General features: G+C 44.7%; 1 protein-coding gene across 1 annotated transcript; it reads left to right on the top strand.

Moving 5' to 3' along the window:
• The first annotated feature begins 13,021 nt into the window (after positions 1 to 13,021).
• LOC139838845 (uncharacterized) lies at positions 13,022 to 22,514 on the top strand. The gene is made up of 4 exons (XM_071828862.1): positions 13,022 to 13,028; positions 13,113 to 13,166; positions 21,407 to 21,676; positions 21,816 to 22,514. The coding sequence occupies exons 1-4, from the start codon at positions 13,022 to 13,024 to the stop codon at positions 22,400 to 22,402; spliced, it is 918 nt and encodes a 305-aa protein (XP_071684963.1). The 3' UTR covers positions 22,403 to 22,514.
• The last annotated feature ends 838 nt before the right edge of the window (positions 22,515 to 23,352 follow it).

Below are 23,352 nucleotides of genomic sequence, written 5' to 3'. Positions count from 1 at the left end.
TTCACTTGACCTTCGTGGAATTGAAGTAGCTCATCAAGTCAAGCGCTATAAACCTCAATGTGACTTTGATAAAACCTTGTTTTGGGTAGAGATGATTTGATCTAAGGGGTTAGATCAAATGGAACTAATAATCAACACAACAACATTTTACTCAACGATCAATTGCTTGATCTTATAAAAGATCATAATATGGAATTCCCTGCCATAACATATGAACCTACAATTAATTGGAAATCAAGTAACAATAATTGGGAAACCATTCTTCACTTATCTTTTCCATGTCTTAAACTAATCCTTAATCCTACCATGAACCTCATGGTATTCATTCCACTTCAACATTGGAATTATAACAAGGAGATCCACTCAAGAAGTATATATTCTTCTACATTTCAAGTTATTACACATCAAACCTAGAGAGGTGAGAGTTCTATAGTATTTATTAGAGAAGCAATGGAAAACCTTAAGCTAAAACCTTGTATATACATCCATGCATTTAAATCATCATCTTTAAGAGAAACCATTTATGTTAAACATAGATATTGATGATCACACCAATCTCTATGGAGCCTAAACTCAGGTTAGTATTAAAGTCCTTCCCAAATAAGAGAGACCATTCATATCAATCTTAGCTTTACCTACTTAAGAATAAGTGACAACCATTGAACTATAGTATTAGATTTGTAAACCATTTTATCTTGGAGGAGTGAGATAACCAAATACCCAATTGGATAAGATAATATCCATGAGTTGATGAAATAGGGAGGAGACTAATCCAACTAAGATAGCCAGGTGGAGTATTAGACTTGATATCTATTGAGATATGGTGAATACACCATAAACCCTAGAATAAACCATTCCTATATGAGAGAGAGCTCAAGATCTGATGTTACACTCAAGTTAGTTGAGGCAACACTTGAATTTGAGGAAGAGAGCTATCCATATAACCAGATGATTATATCATCATTGATTAAGTAAAACCCCAACATAATATCTCAGGCATTCTCCTGGGATATAAATCTAATGAGATAGCCATGATCATGTCCACCTAAGGAATTATAAGAGGAGTACTATACCCTGCTATTCAAGACAACACTTGATCTTGGGAGTGAGAACCAAATTCAGCAGAGATACCTTAGGAAGCCCAACCTTGATCATTATAAATTGAGTAGTGATCATAAACCCTAAGAACTTGAGGTAGAGGATGTTAAGAGCATAAGAAAACTTTAGAATCAAACTCTATACTTTATATGGTGAGAAACCATTCATCATTATAACCAAAGTTAACTATAAAAAGAATCAAAGCCACTTTAATTACTTTCTTAATAGATTAAGGATATAAAGGAAGTTAATAGAAATAAGATAGAATCAATTCTCAAATCCTTAGTAATTAAAGGAGAACAAAAATAATTAAGCAAGTAATCATATTACCTTGGTTAGGGGAGAATAAACCCTAGCAAGTGCAATATGATGTCATCCCAACTCTACAAACTAGAAGTATATCTCAACCCTAGTTTATGTATCACTATGGTGATCATAATATAAACCTAAAACCCATGGCCATTATGTAAATATCATTAGAACCCTGGTATGGCATATTAATGAAATCTTATGCTTCACTTATTAAACCTGAGAAAACCCCTTGTGATACATCTTATAAATAAGACCATAAGGGTGATTATCAACTACTTACCTATATAATTAAGACCCAACCTTGAGGAGGGTAATATCTACTCTAGATAGCTCAAAGTGTTAATAGATCATAACACAATTGCTAATTTAATATGGGATACCATCAAATTTACAAACTATAATAAAATGTTGCTCACATGAAATAACATGCAAGTGATTAAGATCTCAAATAGGAACTAAGAAATAATCACAATTTCAGAAATACCTGGAGAAGAAGATATCAACTCTTATGTTTCTAAAGTGAATGGAATCAATAACAAAAAAGGAAAATTAAGTGAAAATATCAATTCATGTCTAATTGCTATTTTGAGTAAAGTTCACATATATACAAATAATCCAATATAAAATATGAATTCAAATAGAATAGTAATACAATAGTCAGTAAACTAAATCTTGATTGAATCAACATAATTGAATTATTACAAACAGTACTGAATTCAAATATGAATTTAAATAGGAAACATAAAACAGAAAAGAAAAACAGAAAAGGAATAAAGGAGAAGGACTTTACCTGGTCGGGCAGCCCAGCACCGCAGCCCAGTATGCAGCCCAGCAACCAAGCCCCGCAGCAACCCAGCAGTAGCCCAACAGAAGCCCAACAAAGCCAGCCCAGCCCGACCCACTTAACTGTTCGTATAAAAAAGAAGAAAAACATCTTCTTCTTCTTCCCTGAGAACGACACGGCAGAGGAGTGCCCTGGCCACGTCTCCGACGACGATAAGCTCGACCCGGACGTCGCCAAACCCTCCAAAACCTCACCCCTTCGAATTCGCGTCCGTGCTCATCCCAAACGCGCCAAGATTCACGCCCCAATACCTTGCCAACGCCGTCGTGTATCTGAGCCGACCACCACCGTCGTGCCATCGTTCCCGACCATCCCACGCTCTATAAAACCACCAGGAGGACTGCCGTGATGCCCTTGTTCATCTCCGCTATCCCATCTTCTCTCGCTCGCTCTCCAGCTCACACCATTCTCGTGTACTGGCCGCCGGAGTCGGTGAAGAAGCCGCCGAATGGAGCCGCCCCAGCAACCGTGCGGTGGTTCTGGAGATGTGCCTCGACGCGTTGAGCAGATGTGCGGAAGCACGCATCTCGGGGAGCTTGGAATCGGCCTAATTTCCACGATTCCTTCCTCAGCACCTCGTCGGAATCGGTGAATTTCTCGTCGTCTCCGTCGTCAATCGCCGTCACCGGCCACTTGATCAGACTCAGGGTATGAATACGCACCTAAAGCACTTTAAATTGCATCCAATGGTTAACCGTAGCTCCATTTCGACACTTGGTCAGAGCTGCGCCGCCGCGGACATGATCTCCGGTGATGCTCCGGCGTGTTTCTCGAGAGGCCAACACCACCATGGTGTTTATCGTGTCAAGGGGGGTCGTTAGAGCCTAGCCGCTCATCTGGGGAGGCCGTAAATCGGCGGCGCCGTCCCCAGGTGGCCACCGGCGTTTAAATGCCGGCGAAGTCAACACGCCTGGTCAAACTTGACCAGTCACCGCTCGCGTGGCAGCCTACGTGGCACAGACCCCACGGGTTAGTGTCTATTACTAGGGTCTGCCACGGTACCAAAAGTTTTGTCCATTTAATTTAAATTACAGAAAATTGCTGCAACTTCAAATAATTATAGAAAATTCATTATAATTCAGAAAAATACAAATTAGATATCAAAATGATCCTAAAAAGAAAATCTATCCAATAAAAATATAAAATGAAAATTTTATTTTTAATAAAAATTTAATTATTTAATACTTATTAATTAAGCTTTTTCTTTAATTCTAAAATTCAATTAAAATTCAATAATTAGGAAAACTTTCCAAATTAAATAAAAACAAGAAAGTAGATAAAGAAAACATTAAAACTAATTTTATTTATTTGTTATTTTGTTAAATCCTTATTAGGAGGATTTAAAACCTAAGTTAATAATTACCTTAATTATTAATTGTTTAAAAATAATAAAATGCCAAATTCAATATTATTTTTATTTCCAAAGTTACTAATAACTTCGACTTTAAAATGAAGTTATTAATCATAGAACTATATGGTAGATAGCAAACCCTAATTCATTATTGTATGGTATTACAACATTATCATTGCATGTGAAATCCTAAAACCCTAAATTAATTAGGAACCCTAGTTCCATTATTACATTTGAACCCTAAATTGCTTCTAACCTAAACCCTAGGTTAGAGCATGTGATCATGGTACATTCTTCAAAGCATAGAACCCTAGTAGCAAATAAATACCTGTCATGGCCACATAAAATGTAGAAGACCTACCACTAATATATGGGTATCCCATGTGTTCATTATCATCAGACCTAAACAAACCAGTAGGGTCAACCAAGTGTAAACCCTAGATCCTAGTACCAAAGCCATCATCCTTGTTTATCCCTATTTAGCATCACACCATTGTGATGAACCCTAATAGCAACCATACCTACTATTTCACATTACATAACCCTGTTCCCCTAAACCCTACTAGTGTAAGATACTTATCAACCATCCTATTCAGGAGCCAATTATTCCTTACTTAATAGAACCAACAGAACAACCTAAACCACCTCAACCCTAATTGATATACTTCTTATTATTTAAGAAGTATGTTCTTCAAAAGTTATTCTTTTGAAGCAAATAAAGAATCATCCTCAACCCTGCTTATAAGGACCTATAAACCCTAGCCAGCTATCACTAGCAAGATAAACCAACCTTGACAACAATCTTGTATGAATAATTGCTTAGAATGCCAGGCTTAACTCAACCTTACAAGCCCTTTGTGTTGATGAATCCAACTAGGTTGTGATCCATCTACTACTTACTCCAGAACCCAATTAGAACCACAGAAAACCATAGAACTCCACAACCCTAATTATCATACTTGTTCTTTATCAAAGAACATGTTCTTCAAAAGTTATTCTTTTGAAGTATATGATAATTAATTATTAACCATGCCATATAGTGCTAAAACCAACCACTATTCATTACATGTTAGGATTATACCAAATGTTATTGTAATGTGCTATTAGTGTTATTATTATGATTTATTACAGTACCTGTTTATTCTAACAAGCAACCAATTCTTAATAAGAACCTTGTTTGTGAGTCATTCTAAAAGTGCAACACACCCTGAACCAATCATTACAACTCACTGATCCTAAATCATCGGGGTTAGGTCACGCTTAGAGCGATTGCATCTCATACTTATGGATTATTGCATCCTTGCCAATCTTTTAAACATCGTCCTCACCGGACGATGATGCTATTTCAGAATTTGGAGTTATCACGTATCGAAGACCTTGCCTGTATAATCTTGCAGTCAAAAAAAGGCAAGTTCATCACTTGCTCATGTCATTTGAGTATCTTTAACAAATTACTTGCAAAGTACTATGATTATCACTATTGCATAAAAACAAAAACCACTATTTTCATAACTATGAATATGACTATGTGGTGGGCAATGGAACCATGGATTGTGTCGATATGGTGGAGGTTCCATTGCAAGGGTTTATATCCATCTAGGATTAAACAACAAATGTCTTGATGATTCTTGTGCCGTAATACCGTGTTAACCATAAGATCCGGAGTGGGACGGAGTAGTCAAAAGTGTTTCCACCTCTCGTTCATCAACGGATGCGCTTTACCGTTGACACTTGTATCTCGGCGGCAAGCGGTAGGTGGGAAGCCTTAAGTCCCCACGGCACGGTCAGTAGACACTTGTCGTTCGAAGAACAAGCGGTAGGTGGGAAGCATTAAGTCCCCACGGTATTGCGGTCTATGATGGGTTTCAGCTACCGGGGTTGGAGTTTATGTTAGAGCCCAAAGACTGTCGTCGTGGTCGGGGTCCACCTTAAAATCTACAGGAATAATGGGACCGGCGTGGACCCAGGGTCGGGGCATGCAACAAAGGGTGGGTGTTCGAGGTAGCGGAGGAACATGATTGGCTAGACCTTATACCGGGCCTCACACCAAAGGAAGTGTGGACGAGAACTTAAGCTCGGTTGGCACCAAGGTTAAGATCTCTTATGGGTAAAGCAACACACCTCTGCAGAGTGTAAAGAACCGTGACTGTCACTCCCTCGTTCGGATATGGAACTGCGAACGACCGGAAAGGAGCTCCATGAAGTTCTAGTAAACCGGTGAAGACTGACGGACATAGTTCTTCTGAATAAAAGCAACCTTTTGAAGAAATGGTTATGAAAACTTGCATTGGTATTAGACTTTCTGGTCTAATGCCGTAGCTAGTGCATTAAATACCTCTTTCCTATAATGAACTTGTTGAGTACGCTCGTACTCATCCCACTCTTAAATCCCCTGCTTAGATCTGAAGGCATCGAAGGAGGATCTACAGTGCAACTTGAAGACTGAGAAATCAACAACTACTTCAAGAGACAGGACACTGTCAGAGGATTCATATACCACATCCAACAAGGAGAAAACCTAGTTTAGCCATAGAAAGGAACTAGCTTCCTAAACCTAGCTCCTATTTAGCTAGAGTATATTCTTAGCCTCTGTAGTTAGTGAAATACTCTACAAATAGAGTTCGTGATAAGACTAGACTACGAGTCGTTCTTCTGGAGTTTATTTGCAGTTTTACCTCATTGTAAAGTAGGAGGCTGTGATGATCTTATGTAACAGAGTCGATGTTGTAATTCTATAGACATGCCTTGGACCCGCATATGTTTCTGTTGTACCACTCTGAGCGATATAATACTTGTGGAACGGTGTTTCATTGGTGTTATATCAGACTTGCATACTACACCATGCAGTGGTATGCCGGGTCACCACAGTACAGGAGTCCGCTGTCCGTGGTCGTCTTCTTCGAGGGCGGCAACGGCGGCCTTGGTAGATGGATGGATGGTCTGGAGCTTTGTTCAGCGGATTGCAGCAGGTGGCTCTTCTGTGCTTCCTCGACAGTGTCGACGGAAGGCACTAGAGACGGGCTCCGTGAAGCTTGGGGGCGTCCCCCGGCCGACATGCCCCAACGGCAAGGTCCCGCCGCCGGCATGCCACTTTTGAGGCTCTTAAAGCAGAGGTGCTGCGATGGGGCTTCCCGGAGCTGGGAGTTTGGCAACCGCTGCTTTTCTCCTCTCTGGCGGCGCTTTGGCGGCGTCGGAGGTCGGGATCGACGGTCGACGGCGGTGTGCACAGGGCCCCGAAAGGACTTCTTTGTAATTTTTCTTTTCCAGGGTGCTTTGTGTTTTTTCTCCGAGACACCTGTCCATCTGGATCTTTCCAGGTCGTGTCCGCGTGTGTGCTGTACTGGTGTATGTGTGACTGAATGAATGAACACGTGGTCTTCTCTCAAAAAAAAAGTCTAACCCAACCCAATGTTCGGGCTTCAAATTCAGGCCTAAATCTGGCCCAATATGCAAACCCGGCCTGAGATTTTCGGGCCGTTCGGGCCGGGCTTCCCATGCCCAACTATAGTTCCATATGCCAAAACATCATACTCCCGTGAGATGTACTACCATGATAGCAATTGGGAAATGATCATAATCGGCCGACCGATCCCCGCTGTAATTAGGGGAATTTTACTTTTTGCCCTCATTTATTTGGGACTTCTACTATTTGCCCTTGTTTACTTTGTGATTGTTTTTTTGCCACCATTTACTTTACTCTTTTATCTTTTGCCCTCTGCCAGGCTGGGCTTATGTACAATGACGGTTTTGCCCAGATGGATACTTTGATTAGGATAGAATCGAATCAGGGAGGCAGTTCGTCTTCTCCAAGACCATCTCCCCTTGACAGCGGCAGTGCCAGGGTGCGGGCCGCTTTCCAATCCCGGAGACACCGCCCAAATCGCAATCCCCGGCGCGGCAGAGACGATATGGGCGAGTTCTCTTGCTCTTTTCGTCGACTCCGTGGTGGTGCTCATGTTGCGCCGCCGTCGCCTTCTCCAAGACCACCACAGCTTAGTTCGTCTTCATTGTGATGACCTCCTGCGATTCCCATCGAGGAGCCCCACTGCTCCCCTTGATTCCCCTCTCCTACCACTCATACCGCTCCACTGGCTGCAACATTCGCCTCTCGTCGTCCTCCTTGGCTTGCTCCCATCAGCGGAGACGAACACGATGATGACTAACAATCAGTAAGCAAATCGAGCATGTAATTGAGTTCTCTGTTACGCGCGCAGGGGCAGCAGCGAGGGACGGAGGTGCAGAGCCGCGCGACAAGCTGCATGGGTGGCCGGCGACCAAAGAGGTTCAGCGGCAGCACGGGTGGCAGCTGCGCGTGCAGAGGCGCCGGCGACCGAAGAGGTGGAGCGGCAGCGTGGGCAGAGGCGGCGGCGAACGAAGAGGTGCAGCGGCGAAGCGGGCGGCAGCTGCGCCGGCAGAGGCGCCGGCGACCGAAGAGGTGCAGGGGCGGCGCGGTCAGTTAGCGTTCTTCTCTGTCCCGTTCAAAACAGGGGAGAAAAAAGGAACTAGTATCTCTGGTTGTGTTCCGTGTGAGCCAGGGGCAGTTATGTCATGAAGTGTTGTTCTAAATCCTCAAGTGAAAGAAAATAAATCAAAAGGGCAAATAATAAAGTTGGCAAAGTAAAGAGTGGCAAAAAATAGAGGACAAGCTAAATAAGGGCAAATTGTAAAGTGTTAAAGTAAAGAGTGGCAAAAAAATAAAATTCCCCTGTAATTATCGGTCGCTCATGCTCTCTCACGCGTGCTCCAACGTGGCGTAAGGAAGACCACCTAAACAGGGGCCCACCACGTTGCATCCCTGGCCTTATCTTCTCCTGCATCTTATCCCATTTCTTCTCAGCGCTCACTAACCTCCAAGACCACCACGCCGCCGCCGTATCCACCGGCAGGCCGCTGCCGCAGTATCAACCGGCAGGCCGACGCCGCTTCCGCGTCCATCCATAGGAAGCCGCCGTCCATCTGTTCGTACCCCGACAATGTCGTGCCGCACCGCCTACAGCTCATCCCCCATCGCCACGGGCTGCCTCCCGCCGTCGCTTGGGAGCCGGCCTGCCTCCCGTCACACACACTGGCCGCAAGACAAGAGGACGAGGCATTCTGCAAGCCAACCACCACACAAGTGGTGCTGCAAGCCGGCGACGTGTTACTAGGAGACGCCGCCTTTCGCCGGATGTAAGTTAGCAAAGGAATTTGTTGTGAAGTGATTTCCCACCGCGGAATATTTTATGTTGAAATTGTTGATTTATTTGTTGGATTCGTTTGTGGTTATTGTTTGAAATACCTCTGTACTTTTTTGTAAACTGATTATCCACCCGGGAATTTTATGGCGGAAATGCTAAACTTTTTTGTTGGATTCTTTTGTAATTATTGTTGTAAATATCTCAGTAAGAATTTATTGTAAAGTGATTTCCCTCTGGGAAATTTTCATGTTGAAATTTTGAATTTTTTCTCGGATTCATTTGTAATTATTGTTGTTAATATATCTGTAATTTGTTGTAAATTGATTTCCCTCGTGGGAATTTTTGATCTTGAAATTACGATTCTTTTGTTGGATTAAATCTTAATTATTATTGTAAATATCTTTGTAATTTTTCCGGCATCTTTTTTCTCCGGTATCTTTCGCATTTACTCTCTCCTCGGCGAAGTCGAGAATTTCTCGGGCCCCGCGCCTGTCAGTGACATGCGCACTGTTAACTGGCGCGCCATTGTCAGAGGTCACTTCGCTTTGACGCCCGCGCGTTTATTAAATGTTCCACAGCGGATCCCACTCGCCGCTCCAGATCCGTGTGCGCCCTCCTGTGTCTTTTCGTTTTTTCGCGTGTACCTCCTCGCCACGTGACGGCCCGTGGTGCGAACCGTCGCGACCCGCGATGCGAACCGCTGCGGCCCGACGGTTTTCGGCCCATCTTCTCTCTTCTTTATAAGGTGGAACCGTCGCCTCTTCTTCCTCTTCTCGCATTCCCCACTCTTCGCGCACAGTGCTCCTCGCTCTCTGCGCCTCCGCCGTTCTCCGTTCGCCGTCGTTCGCTCGAGCTCTGCCGCCCGGCGAACTTGCGCCGCTCCTTCGCCGGACTTCGCCGTGCGGAGATCCCTCACTGCGCCTCCGCTGCGACCGCTGCATTCACGCTTCCTCGCGCCGTCCTCTGCTCCGCCGTCGTCGGAGCTCCTCGGTGACCGCAGGCCCGCTGCTTCACCGGTGAACGTCTTCCCCAGCGACCGCGCCGCCTCAGGTTAGTTCCAATCTCAGTTTGCTTGCCCTTTGCTCGTTTTCTAGATCTTGGGTCGACAGTGTTTTTATTTCCCCTTTTTCTTTGATTTTCCTCTTACTCATAGATCTTCGCGCGGGGGCCAACTGTGGGATTTCTGTTTTTCTGCCTCTAAACCAATGTCTAGCGAGGAATCTTCCTCTGCTTCCTCCTCTGCCTCTTCTTCCGGTAGCCGGCGTAGGCAATCTTCCGATAGATCCGCCGATTCCGCTTCGATGGATACCGATTCCGGTAGCCACGGAGAATCCGGTAGCTCTAGCCAAGCTTCCGGTGTAAACCCTTCCCCTGTCACTCCTGGAGCCTGGATGGGCTCCAACGTCACTGAATACGAGATTGATTGGCTTTACCGGTCGCGAAGGATTAGGAAGGGTAACTGCCGCTTCTTGGCGACGAGATCGAACCAGGTGCTTGAGCCGGTGAACATGTTGTTTTCCTCGCTCACTTTGAGCGCGGCAACCTTCTGTGTCCGTTTTAGGAAGTTCTTAGATTTCTATGAACTTCAACCTCATCACCTCCCTGGCAACGCCATTTTTTATGTTTCCTGCTTTGCCACCTTCATGGAGGCTTACATTGGCATTCGTCCCACTCACGAGACGTTTGCCCGCTTCTTTGCTCTGCGGATCAATTCCGTTCAGGGCAAGGAAATTCCTAAGCCCAAACCCCCCGTGCAGTGCGGGTCTTGCATCATCGGCTCCCGCCAAGGGAGCACTTTCTTCAAATTCTCCGGCCTCGAGTCCTGCCGCTTATGGCAAGGTACCTTCTTCTATGTGAAGAACAACGGCCCGGCGAACCTCATCGATCTACCGCCCTTCAATGCGGCGCCTCCCAGCAGAGCCAACTGGAGCTACAACCCGAAAACGGACCACATCGAAACCAACCGGGTGGTGCGCTTCATGGCGAACCTGGTGAAGGAAACCAACATCTGCTCGGATGATATTATCCGCACTTTTATCTCGCGCCGGGTGCTTCCTCTCAAGCGCCGGCAGCATAGGATGAGCGAGATGTATGGTCCTGGTGATCCCACCAAAATCACCGGCCTTCCCCTCTCCAAGAAGGACGTCGTCCGCAAGGCTAGGCAGATCTACCAGACTGCCATGCCGATTGACTGGGAATGGGGCCTCCTTCCTCTCAGCACTACTAACCCTCCGGCCCAAGAAGTAAGAAATTACGCAATTCGGGCCGGTTTACCGGTAACTTTTACTGTTATTAACCTTCTTTTTTCTCGTTTCAGGCCAAGGATCGCTTCCCCACCATTCACGCAGAGCGGCGAGGCCCTTGCGTGAAGCGTGCGCTTGATTCTGTCGATCCGGATCCATACATCCGTTGGAAGGATCTGAAGATGGGCAAGACCCAAGCCTCGCGCCTCGGCAGATCCGTGCCGAAACCAACCGGCTCCTCCGATGACCTGACCTTGCTCGAGGTACCTTTCTTTTCCGTTTTCTTTTACTTTTTTCATTATTGTTCTTTCGCGGATCTTTTCTCAGCTATCTTGAACTTGTAGATCCACGAGCACGCGCCGCCCTTGCGAGCCGAGGCCGGTCATGAGTTCGTGGACAAGCTCATGGCCCAGGGCCAGAAGAACAAGGCGCCGGCATCTGATGCCGGTTCCAGCCAGGCCCCTCCCTCTAAGCGCTTCCGGACGGAGCCTCTGGGGGAGAAGGAAGTGGGCACGCGGCGCTACAAGCGCAAGCAGATGCCGACCGCCGCTGGGTAAGCTTCTTCCTTTTCCCTTTTCTTGTTTCTTCTTACCAAGTTCTTTTGCCGGTTGCTTTTTCCAACTCTTTGCTTTTTCTCTTGTTTAGCCCTGCGCTGAAGCTTGGCTCAAGGCCAGCAGGCTCTGAGGGTTCCGCGAGGACCTCAACCCCTCCTCCTCCTCACTCAAGCCCGGCACCGTCTGGTGCCGGCAACACCTCTGCCTCCCCTCTGGGGGGCACTACAAGTTCGCGGCGTGCGGCCCCTACACCGCCAGAACACCGCACGGAGGAGGACTTTGTCTCCCCTCCAGAAAACCAAGATACCGGCGCCAGCAACATCGGCGCCGAGGAAGAAGCTGCCGGGCGGGCGGAACCTTTGGTTCCTCCCGTCCTTGAGAAGAAGAAAACTTCCGCGCTGGGAACTTCCGCGCCGGAAAGTTCCAACCTGGGTGACGCGCCTAGCGCTCCCCCCTCTCCACGAACTGCTCCTATGCCACCGCCAGATGCTCCTCGCATCAAGCCCTCCGGGGCTGCTCCAACTGCGCCGCCGCCCAAGATCTCCAAGCTTATCAAGGGGAAGGCGACGGCCTCCAACGCCCCTTCCGGCGGCCAGCAGCCCCTGGTGCTGCACGTCTCCAAGGCCGCCGGTCGCTAGCAAGAAGGCCACCGGCCTGCTTGGCCGGATCACCAAGTTTCAGCGCGAGGGCAAGGAGCTGGGGCATCTTCTGCCCTACGCAGAGAAGTGGAACGCCGCGGATATGACCCCGGCAACCTGCGGCATCGGCAAGGACAGGCTGCCGGCACCTGATCCTGTTGGGGACCGGTCTTCCGAGGAGCACTTCATGCGGCTTCGCTGCGCCGTGAAGGAGCTCGACAGCGCGTGGTATGATGCCACGAACAACTTGATGGTACGTTTTACCCACTCTTTTCAACTTTTACCGGTTTCCTTGCTTCCGGATTTTTTCTATCTTTTCTTTAGTTTCATGCCGGTTTCTCTCTTGTCAATCTTCCCAGTCCCCGAGCTTTGTGTTGAGAGCGTAGCTCTTAGCACGAAACTTAACTTAAAAACGCACGAAACCGGCATTGCCAGTCCCCGAGTTTCGGGTTAAGAACTTTGTTCTTAGCGCAAAACTTGTCTAGAAACGCGCGAAACTAGCAGTGCCAGTCCCCGAGTTTCGGGTTAAGAACCTTGTTCTTAGCGCAAAACTTTAACTAAAAACGTGCGAAACTAGCACTGCCAGTCCCCGAGTTTCGGGTTAAGAACCTTGTTCTTAGCGCAAAACTTTAACTAAAAAAAACGCGCGAAACTAGCACTGCCAGTCCCTGAGTTTCAGGTTAAGAACCTTGTTCTTAGCGCAAAACTTTAACTAATCTCTTTTTCTTGAACAGCTAACGGCTGACGCTCGGAAGGTCCTCTTTGAGGAGCTTCTATGGGAGCACCGGGATCTTGCTGAGGCACATGACAAGTGCCAAAGTAGGTTTTTGCACTTCCGGCATCTTTTTACCGGTAAACTTTCTTTTTCTTAACATTTACGATTTTTGTTTAACAGTCATCCCGGATGCTTCCATTGAGGCCCTCAAGGAGCAGCTCGCCGCCGCCCAACGTACGACTTTCTTGTTCTCCGGTTGGCTTGCTTTTCTTTTCATCTTAACAGTACAACTTTGTTAACATCTTCTTTTCCGGGTTTCAGGGGAGAAGGAGCTGGGCGCTGATACGTCTCCAACGTATCGATAATTTCTTATGTTCCATGCCACATTATTGATGTTATCTACATGTTTTATGCACACTTTATGTCATATTCGTGCATTTTCTGGAACTAACCTATTAACAAGATGCCGAAGTGCCGATTCTTTGTTCTTTCATTTTTGGTTTCAGAAATCCTAGTAAGGAAATATTCTCGGAATTGGACGAAATCAACGCCCAGGGGCCTATTTTGCCACGAAGCTTCCAGAAGTCCGAAGACGAGACGAAGAGGGGCCACGAGGCAGCCAGAGCATAGGGCGGCGCGGCCCTGCCCTGGCCGCGCGGCCCTATGGTCTGGGCCCCTCGCGCCGCCTCTTGACCTACCCTTCCGCCTACTTAAAGCCTCCGTGACGAAACCCCCAGTACCGAGAGCCACGATACGGAAAACCTTCCAGAGACGCCGCCAACGCCGATCCCATCTCGGGGGATCCAGGAGATCGCCTCCGGCACCTCAGGAGAGGGGAATCATCTCCCGGAGGACTCTACGCCGCCATGGTCGCCTCCGGTGTGATGTGTGAGTAGTCTACCCATGGACTATGGGTCCATAGCAGTAGCTAGATGGTTGTCTTCTCCCCATTGTGCTATCATTGTCGGATCTTGTGAGCTGCCTAACATGATCAAGATCATCTATCTGTAATTCTATATGTTGCGTTTGTTGGGATCCGATGAATAGAGAATACTTGTTATGTTGATTATCAAAGTTATATCTACGTGTTGTTTATGATCTTGCATGCTCTCCGTTACTAGTAGATGCTCTGGCCAAGTAGATGCTTGTAACTCCAAGAGGGAGTATTTATGCTCGATAGTGGGTTCATGCCTGCATTGACACAGGGACGATGTGAGAAAAGTTCTAAGGTTGTGTTGTGCTTTGTTGCCACTAGGGATAAAACATTGATGCTATGTCTAAGGATGTAGTTGTTGATTACATTACGCACCATACTTAATGCAATTGTCTGTTGCTTTGCAACTTAATACCGGAGGGGGTTCGGATGATAACTTTGAAGGTGGACTTTTTAGGCATAGATGCAGTTGGATGGCGGTCTATGTACTTTGTCGTAATGCCCAATTAAATCTCACTATACTCATCATGATATGTATGTGCATGGTCATGCCCTCTTTATTTGTCAATTGCCCAACTGTAATTTGTTCACCCAACATGCTGTTTGTCTTATGGGAGAGACACCTCTAGTGAACTATGGACCCCGGTCCAATTCTCTTTACTGAAATACAATCTACTGCAATACTTGTTCTACTGTTTTCTGCAAACAATCATCTTCCACACAATACGGTTAATCCTTTGTTACAGCAAGCCGGTGAGATTGACAACCTCACTGTTTCGTTGGGGCAAAGTACTTTGGTTGTGTTGTGCAGGTTCCACGTTGGCGCCGGAATCCCTGGTGTTGCGCCGCACTACATCCCGCCGCTATCAACCTTCGACGTGCTTCTTGACTCCTACTGGTTCGATAAACCTTGGTTTCTTACTGAGGGAAACTTGCTGCTGTACGCATCACACCTTCCACTTGGAGTTCCCAACGAGCGTGTGCTTTACGCGTCATCAAGCTAAATTTCTGGCGCCGTTGCCGGGGAGATCAAGACACGATGCAAGGGGAGTCTCCACTTCTCAATCTCTTTACTTTGTTTTTGTCTTGCTTAGTTTTATTTACTACTTTGTTTGCTGCACTAAATCAAAATACAAAAAAATTAGTTGCTAGTTTTACTTTATTTGCTATCTTGTTTGCTATATCAAAAACACAGAAAAAATTAGTTACTTGCATTTACTTTATCTAGTTTGTTTTATTTACTGTTGCTAAAATGGCCAACGCTGAAAGTACTAAGTTGTGTGACTTCACAACCACAAATAATAATGATTTCTTATGCACACCTATTGCTCCACCTGCTACTACAGCAGAATTCTTTGAAATTAAACCTGCTTTACTGAATCTTGTTATGCGAGAGCAATTTTCTGGTGTTAGTTCGATGATGTGCTGCCCATCTTAATAATTTTGTTGAACTATGTGAAATGCAAAAATATAAAGATGTAGATGGTGATATTATTAAACTAAAATTGTTCCCTTTCTCATTAAGAGGAAGAGCTAAAGATTGGTTGCTATCTCTGCCTAAGAATAGTATTGATTCATGGACTAAATGCAAGGATGCTTTTATTGGTAGATATTATCCCCCTGCTAAAATTATATCTTTGAGGAGTAGCATAATGAATTTTAAACAATTAGATACTGAACATGTTGCTCAAGCTTGGGAAAGAATGAAATCTCTGGTTAAAAATTGCCCAACCCATGGACTGACTACTTGGATGATCATCCAAACCTTCTATGCAGGACTAAATTTTTCTTTGCGGAATTTATTGGATTCAGCTGCTGGAGGTACCTTTATGTCCATCACTCTTGGTGAAGCAACAAAGCTTCTTGATAATATGATGATCAACTACTCTGAATGGCACACGGAAAGAGCTCCACAAGGTAAGAAGGTAAATTCTGTCGAAGAAACCTCTTCCTTGAGTGATAAGATTGATGCTATTATGTCTATGCTTGTGAATGATAGGACTAATATTGATCCTAATAATGTTCCATTAGCTTCATTGGTTGCACAAGAAGAATATGTTGATGTAAACTTCATTAAAAATAATAATTTCAACAACAATGCTTACCGGAATAATTCTAGTAACAACTATAGGCCATATCCTTATAATAATGGCAACGGCTATGCTAATTCTTATGGGAATTCTTACAACAATAATAGGAGTTCACCCCCTGGACTTGAAGCCATGCTTAAAGAATTTATTAGTACACAAACTGCTTTTACCAAATCTGTTGAAGAAAAGCTTGGGAAAATTGATATACTTGCTTCTAAAGTCGATAGTCTTGCTGCTGATGTTGATCTTTTGAAATCAAAAGTTTTGCCTAATGAGAATCATCATAATAAAATTGTTACTACAGCAAATGCTATTCAAGTTAGAATTAATGAGAATATAAGATTAATGGCTGAACTGCGTGCTAGGTGGGATAGAGAAGAAAATGAAAAACTAGCTAAAGAGAAGAATGTAGCTAAAGTTTGGACTATTACCACCACTAGTAATGCTAATGCTACACATGTTGCTGCACCTCCTACTAATAATAATAAAAGAATTGGTGTTAGCAATGTTTCCACTTCTAATGCAAAGCGAAAAACTGCCTGAACCGCTAAAAAGCTAAATCGCTCGTGATAAAGCTGCTGAAATTTTTTCCAACATTGGGGATGATGATCCCATTGCTTTAGATTATAATGGTTTGAATTTTGATGATTGCCACATCTCTGAAGTTATAAAGTTCTTGCAAAAACTTGCTAAAAGTCCTAATGCTAGTGCTATAAATTTGGCCTTTACACATCATATTACAAATGCTCTCATAAAAGCTAGGGAAGAGAAACTAGAGCGTGAAGCCTCTATTCCTAAAAAGCTAGAGGATGGTTGGGAGCCCATCATTAAGATGAAGGTTAAAGATTTTGATTGTAATGCTTTATGTGATCTTGGTGCAAGTATTTCATTATGCCTAAGAAAATTTATGATATGCTTGACTTGCCACCATTGAAAAATTGTTATTTGGATGTTAATCTTGCTGATCATTCTACAAAGAAACCTTTGGGTAAAGTTGATAATGTTCGCATTACCGTTAACAATAACCTTGTCCCCGTTGATTTTGTTGTCTTGGATATTGAATGCAATGCATCTTGTCCCATTATATTGGGAAGACCTTTTCTTCGAACTGTTGGTGCTATTATTGATATGAAGGAAGGTAATATAAAATATCAATTTCCTCTCAAGAAAGGTATGGAACACTTCCCTAGAAAGAGAATGAAGTTACCTTTTGATTCTATTATGAGAACAAATTATGATGTTGATACTTCGTCTCTTGATAATACTTGATACACACTTTCTGCGCCTAGCTGAAAGGCGTTAAAGAAAAGCGCTTATGGGAGACAACCCATGTTTTTACCTACAGTACTTTGTTTTTATTTTGTGTCTTGGAAGTTGTTTACTACTGTAGCAACCTCTCCTTATCTTAGTTTTGTGTTTTGTTGTGCCAAGTTAAGCCGTTGATAGAAAAGTAAGTACTAGATTTGGATTACTGCGCAGTTCCAGATTTCTTTGCTGTCACGAATCTGGGTCCACCTCCCTGTAGGTAGCTCAGAAAATTAATCCAATTTACGTGCATGATCCTCAGATATGTACGCAACTTTCATTCAATTTGAGCATTTTCATTTGAGCAAGTCTGGTGCCATTTTAAAATTCGTCAATACGAACTGTTCTGTTTTGACAGATTCTGCCTTTTATTTCGCATTGCCTCTTTTGCTATGTTGGATGAATTTCTTTGATCCACTAATGTCCAGTAGCATTATGCAATGTCCAGAAATGTTAAGAATGATTGTGTCACCTCTGAATATGTTAATTTTTATTGTGCACTAACCCTCTAATGAGTTGTTTCGAGTTTGGTGTGGAGGAAGTTTTCAAGGATCAAGAGAGGAGTATGATGCAACATGATCAAGGAGAGTGAAAGCTCTAAGCTTGGGGATACCCGGTGGTTCACCCTGCATATATTAAGAAGACTCAAGCGTCTAAGCTTGGGGATGCCCAAGGCATCCCCTTCTTCATCGACAACATTATCAGGTTCCTCCCCGAAACTATATTTTTATTCCATCACATCTTATGTGCTTTTTCTTGGAGCGTCGGTTTGTTTTTGTTTTTGTTTTGTTTGAATAAAATGGATCCTAGCATTCACTTTATGGGAGAGAGAGACGCTCCGCTGTAGCATATGGACAATTATGTCCTTGGTTTCTACTCATAGTATTCATGGCGAAGTTTCTCCTTCGTTAAATTGTTATATGGTTGGAATTGGAAAATGATACATGTAGTAATTGCTATTAATGTCTTGGGTAATGTGATACTTGGCAATTGTTGTGCTCATGATTAAGCTCTTGCATCATATGCTTTGCACCCATTAATGAAGAAATACATAGAGCATGCTAGAATTTGGTTTGCATATTTGGTTTCTCTAAGGTCTAGATAATTTCTAGTATTGAGTTTGAACAACAAGGAAGACGGTGTAGAGTCTTATAATGTTTACAATATGTCTTTTATGTGAGTTTTGCTGCACCGGTTCATCCTTGTGTTTGTTTCAAATAACCTTGCTAGCCTAAACCTTGTATCGAGAGGGAATACTTCTCATGCATCCAAAATACTTGAGCCAACCACTATGCCATTTGTGTCCACCATACCTACCTACTACATGGTATTTTCCGCCATTCCAAAGTAAATTGCTTGAGTGCTACCTTTAAAATTCCATCATTCACCTTTGCAATATATAGCTCATGGGACAAATAGCTTAAAAACTATTGTGGTATTGAATATGTAATTATGCACTTTATCTCTTATTAAGTTGCTTGTTGTGCGATAACCATGTTCACTGGGGACGCCATCAACTATTCATTGTTGAATTTCATGTGAGTTGCTATGCATGTCCGTCTTGTCTGAAGTAAGAGCGATCTACCACCTTATGGTTAAGCATGCATATTGTTAGAGAAGAACATTGGGCCGCTAACTAAAGCCATGATCCATGGTGGAAGTTTCAGTTTTGGACATATATCCTCAATCTCAAATGAGAAAATTATTAATTGTTGTTACATGCTTATGCATAAAAGAGGAGTCCATTATCTGTTGTCTATGTTGTCCCGGTATGGATGTCTAAGTTGAAGAATAATCAATAGCGAGAAATCCAATGCGAGCTTTCTCCTTAGACCTTTGTACAGGCGGCATAGAGGTACCCCTTTGTGACACTTGGTCAAAACATGTGCATTGTGATGATCCGGTAGTCCAAGCTAATTAGGACAAGGTGCGAGCACTATTAGTACACTATGTATGAGGCTTGCAACTTATAAGATATAATTTACATGATGCATATGCTTTATTACTACCGTTGACAAAATTGTTTCATGTTTTCAAAATCAAAGCTCTAGCACAAATATAGCAATCGATGTTTTTCCTCTATGGAGGACAATTCTTTTACTTTCAATGTTGAGTCAGTTCACCTATTTCTCTCCACCTCAAGAAGCAAACACTTGTGTGAACTGTGCATTGATTCCTACATACTTGCTTATTGCACTTATTATATTACTCTATGTTGACAATATCCATGAGATATACATGTTACAAGTTGAAAGCAACCGCTGAAACTTAATCTTCTTTTGTGTTGCTTCAATGCCTTTACTTTGAATTATTGCTTTATGAGTTAACTCTTATGCAAGACTTATTGATGCTTGTCTTGAAGTGCTATTCATGAAAAGTTTTTGCTTTATGATTCACTTGTTTACTCATGTCATATACATTGTTTTGATCGCTGCATTCACTACATATGCTTTACAAATAGTATGATCAAGATTATGATGGCATGTCACTCCAGAAATTATCTGTGTTATCGTTTTACCTGCTCGGGACGAGCAGAACTAAGCTTGGGGATGCTGATACGTCTCCAACGTATCGATAATTTCTTATGTTCCATGCCACATTATTGATGTTATCTACATGTTTTATGCACACTTTATGTCATATTCGTGCATTTTCTGGAACTAACCTATTAACAAGATGCCGAAGTGCCCGATTCTTGTTTTCTGCTGTTTTTGGTATCAGAAAACCAAGTAAGGAAAAATTCACCGAATTGGACGAAATCAACGACCAGGGGCCTATTTTGCCACGAAGCTTCGGAAGTCCGAAGACGAGACGAAGAGGGGCCACGAGGCAGCCGGAGCATAGGGCGGCGTGGCCCCTGCTGGCCGCGCGGCCCTATGGTCCGGGCCCTCGCGCCGCCTCTTGACCTACCCTTCCACCTACTTAAAGCCTCCGTGACGAAACCCCCGCATCACGAGAGCCACGATACGGAAAACCTTCCAGAGACACCGCCAACGCCGATCCCATCTCGGGGGATCCAGGAGATCGCCTCCGGCACCCTGCCGGAGAGGGGAATCATCTCCCGGAGGACTCTACGCCGCCATGGTCGCCTACGGTGTGATGTGTGAGTAGTCTACCCCTGGACTATGGGTCCATAGCAGTAGCTAGATGGTTGTCTTCTCCCCATTGTGCTATCATTGTCGGATCTTGTGAGCTGCCTAACATGATCAAGATCATCTATCTGTAATTCTATATGTTGCGTTTGTTGGGATCCGATGAATAGAGAATACTTGTTATATTGATTATCAAAGTTATATCTACGTGTTGTTTATGATCTTGCATGCTCTCCGTTACTAGTAGATGCTCTGGCCAAGTAGATGCTTGTAACTCCAAGAGGGAGTATTTATGCTCGATAGTGGGTTCATGCCTGCATTGACACCTGGGACAGTGACAGAAAGTTCTAAGGTTGTGTTGTGCTGTTGCCACTAGGGATAAAACATTGATGCTATGTCTAAGGATGTAGTTGTTGATTACATTACGCACAATACTTAATGCAATTGTCTGTTGCTTTGCAACTTAATACTGGAGGGGGTTCGGATGATAACCTGAAGGTGGACTTTTTAGGCATAGATGCAGTTGGATGGCGGTCTATGTACTTTGTCGTAATGCCCAATTAAATCTCACTATACTCATCATGATATGTATGTGCATGGTCATGCCCTCTTTATTTGTCAATTGCCCAACTGTAATTTGTTCACCCAACATGCTGTTTGTCTTATGGGAGAGACACCTCTAGTGAACTGTGGACCCCGGTCCAATTCTCTTTACTGAAATACAATCTACTGCAATACTTGTTCTACTGTTTTCTGCAAACAATCATCTTCCACACAATACGGTTAATCCTTTGTTACAGCAAGCCGGTGAGATTGACAACCTCACTGTTTCGTTGGGGCAAAGTACTTTGGTTGTGTTGTGCAGGTTCCACGTTGGCGCCGGAATTCCTGGTGTTGCGCCGCACTACATCCCGCCGCCATCAACCTTCGACGTGCTTCTTGACTCCTACTGGTTCGATAAACCTTGGTTTCTTACTGAGGGAAACTTGCTGCTGTACGCATCACACCTTCCACTTGGGGTTCCCAACGAGCGTGTGCTTTACGCGTCATCAGGCGCCCAGAAGACCAGCTATCAGGAGCTCAAGGCTCAGCTCATCCAGCTGGGCCTTGACCATGCCAAGGCGCTAAAGGCTGCTAAAGCCGACGCAGCGGCCAAAATGCATGAAGCTCTTGAGGATGCCGACAACTCCAATATGGTGTTGCAGGCCGAGCTGGAGGAGGCCGCCAAGGCGCTGAAAGCTGTCGAGGATAAGGCCGCGCGGCTGGAGGCGGAGCGGAAGGAATATGACCGGCTAATCACGCAAACTGATGCGCATGCCTTCCGTAAGTTTCTTTCTTTTCCCTTTCCCGATTTCTGGTTATAAGCTTTTTTCTTCCGGTTGCATTTTCTTTCGGTTATCTTTCCTTCCGGTTGCATTTTCCTCCGGCTGCCTTTTCTTAGCCTCTTTCTTTCTTTGCGCAGGCCTCTTCCCGGACTCCCAGGCGTTTGTCATAAAGAGGGTTGAGGAGCATCGCGTTGGCCAGGCCCAGGAGAATCTTGGCGTGCCATGGACCCCCTATGACCATCTGGTTGCGCTGAACGCGCGGGTGTCTCACATGCGCGCCATTGATCGGAATCTCTCTGATATTCCTGATGTAGCCACCCAGCTCTTCAGGACTCTGTGGCCTGGCGAAGTGGTGCTAGATACCTTCACCTTGATCAGCGACCGCCTCAAGGGTGCCGGCAGGAGGATCCGCGAATGGCAGTGCTCCGCTGCCCGCGCTGGGGCAGACTCCGCACTCCGCGTCGCCTGCTCTTGGTATCCGGAGCTGAACCTGGACGCCCTCACCAAAGTGCGCGAAGGCGCGGAAACCGATCTGGACCCGATCCTCACCGCTAAGCGGCAAGATCGCGCGTACCACATCGCGGAGTACGCCGATATGCGCACCTTCATCCCTCCCCCTCCTGACGTCAAGGACTATCTCGACGAGGAGGAGGATGAAGCCGATGAGGAGCCTCTGGACGATGCTGGTGCTGGCGATGCTCCTCCGGAAGCCCCTGCTGCCTGATGACCTTCTATTAAGTGTTTGCCTGTGATATGCTCGTTTGTCCTGGTTGTCTCAAAACAATGCCCGTTAAATTCTACCCCGGTATGCCGGGGTTTATGATGTAAAACTCTAAGTTTCCTTTTGGTTGCTGCACAACAGTTTATGCCGGTAAGTTATACCGGTAGTTAATTATCTTATGTTTGCCTTAGCATATTTGCTCATGGTTTTGATTTTATCCTGCACTACAAAGATTTCCAAATTGTTTCCGCATCCAATTCGATGCACACTTGGTTCTTTTGCCTTGGCTCTGCCTGCCTTCTCTGGGCGTTCTTTGGCGTATGAGCACAAGGTTCTTTCACCAAACAAGCATTTTCTTGAACTTAGAAATAACTTCGAAATTTTGCAAAAACCGGTTTTACCGGGGTTAGTTAAATTTTTCCGGATTGCTTGTTCCCACTCTCTCTTTTCGCAGTTCGCGTGCTTAGTTGCTACCGGTTTATCTTGCTTGCCATGAAGCCGGTTTGCGGACAGCAACAGAGTCGAAGACTCCGGTAGGTTTAGCACACTACTAAACCGGAAAGAAAAAATGTTCACTAAGCAACCGGTGAACTGAAAAAATAAACATATTGCATGCAACTTTAGGGGTAGTCCCCGAGATTCATTCGAGGTTCCGACATCTTTTTATTCATAGCATATAAGGTACAAAAAGGAACTTCTTACTCCACAACTTCAAGAGTAGAAAGGACGCAACAGAGCTACGTTCCATGGACGCTTGCTCTCCTCTCCGGATTTGTCCGCCTTTCCTTTTTTCCACTCCTGTGCATCGATCAAGTAATAGGAGTCATTGTGAAGAGCTTTGCTCACAATGAAGGGACCTTCCCATGGTGGTGAAAGCTTATGCCGGCCTTCAGTGCGCTGCACTAGGCGTAGCACCAGATCTCCTTCCCGGAAAACTCTCGGATTAACCTTCC

This window comes from Lolium perenne, chromosome 4, assembly GCF_019359855.2.
Source record: "Lolium perenne isolate Kyuss_39 chromosome 4, Kyuss_2.0, whole genome shotgun sequence".
Classification (NCBI taxonomy): Eukaryota; Viridiplantae; Streptophyta; class Magnoliopsida; order Poales; family Poaceae; genus Lolium; species Lolium perenne.
This window is presented reverse-complemented; position numbering and strand designations above follow the sequence as displayed.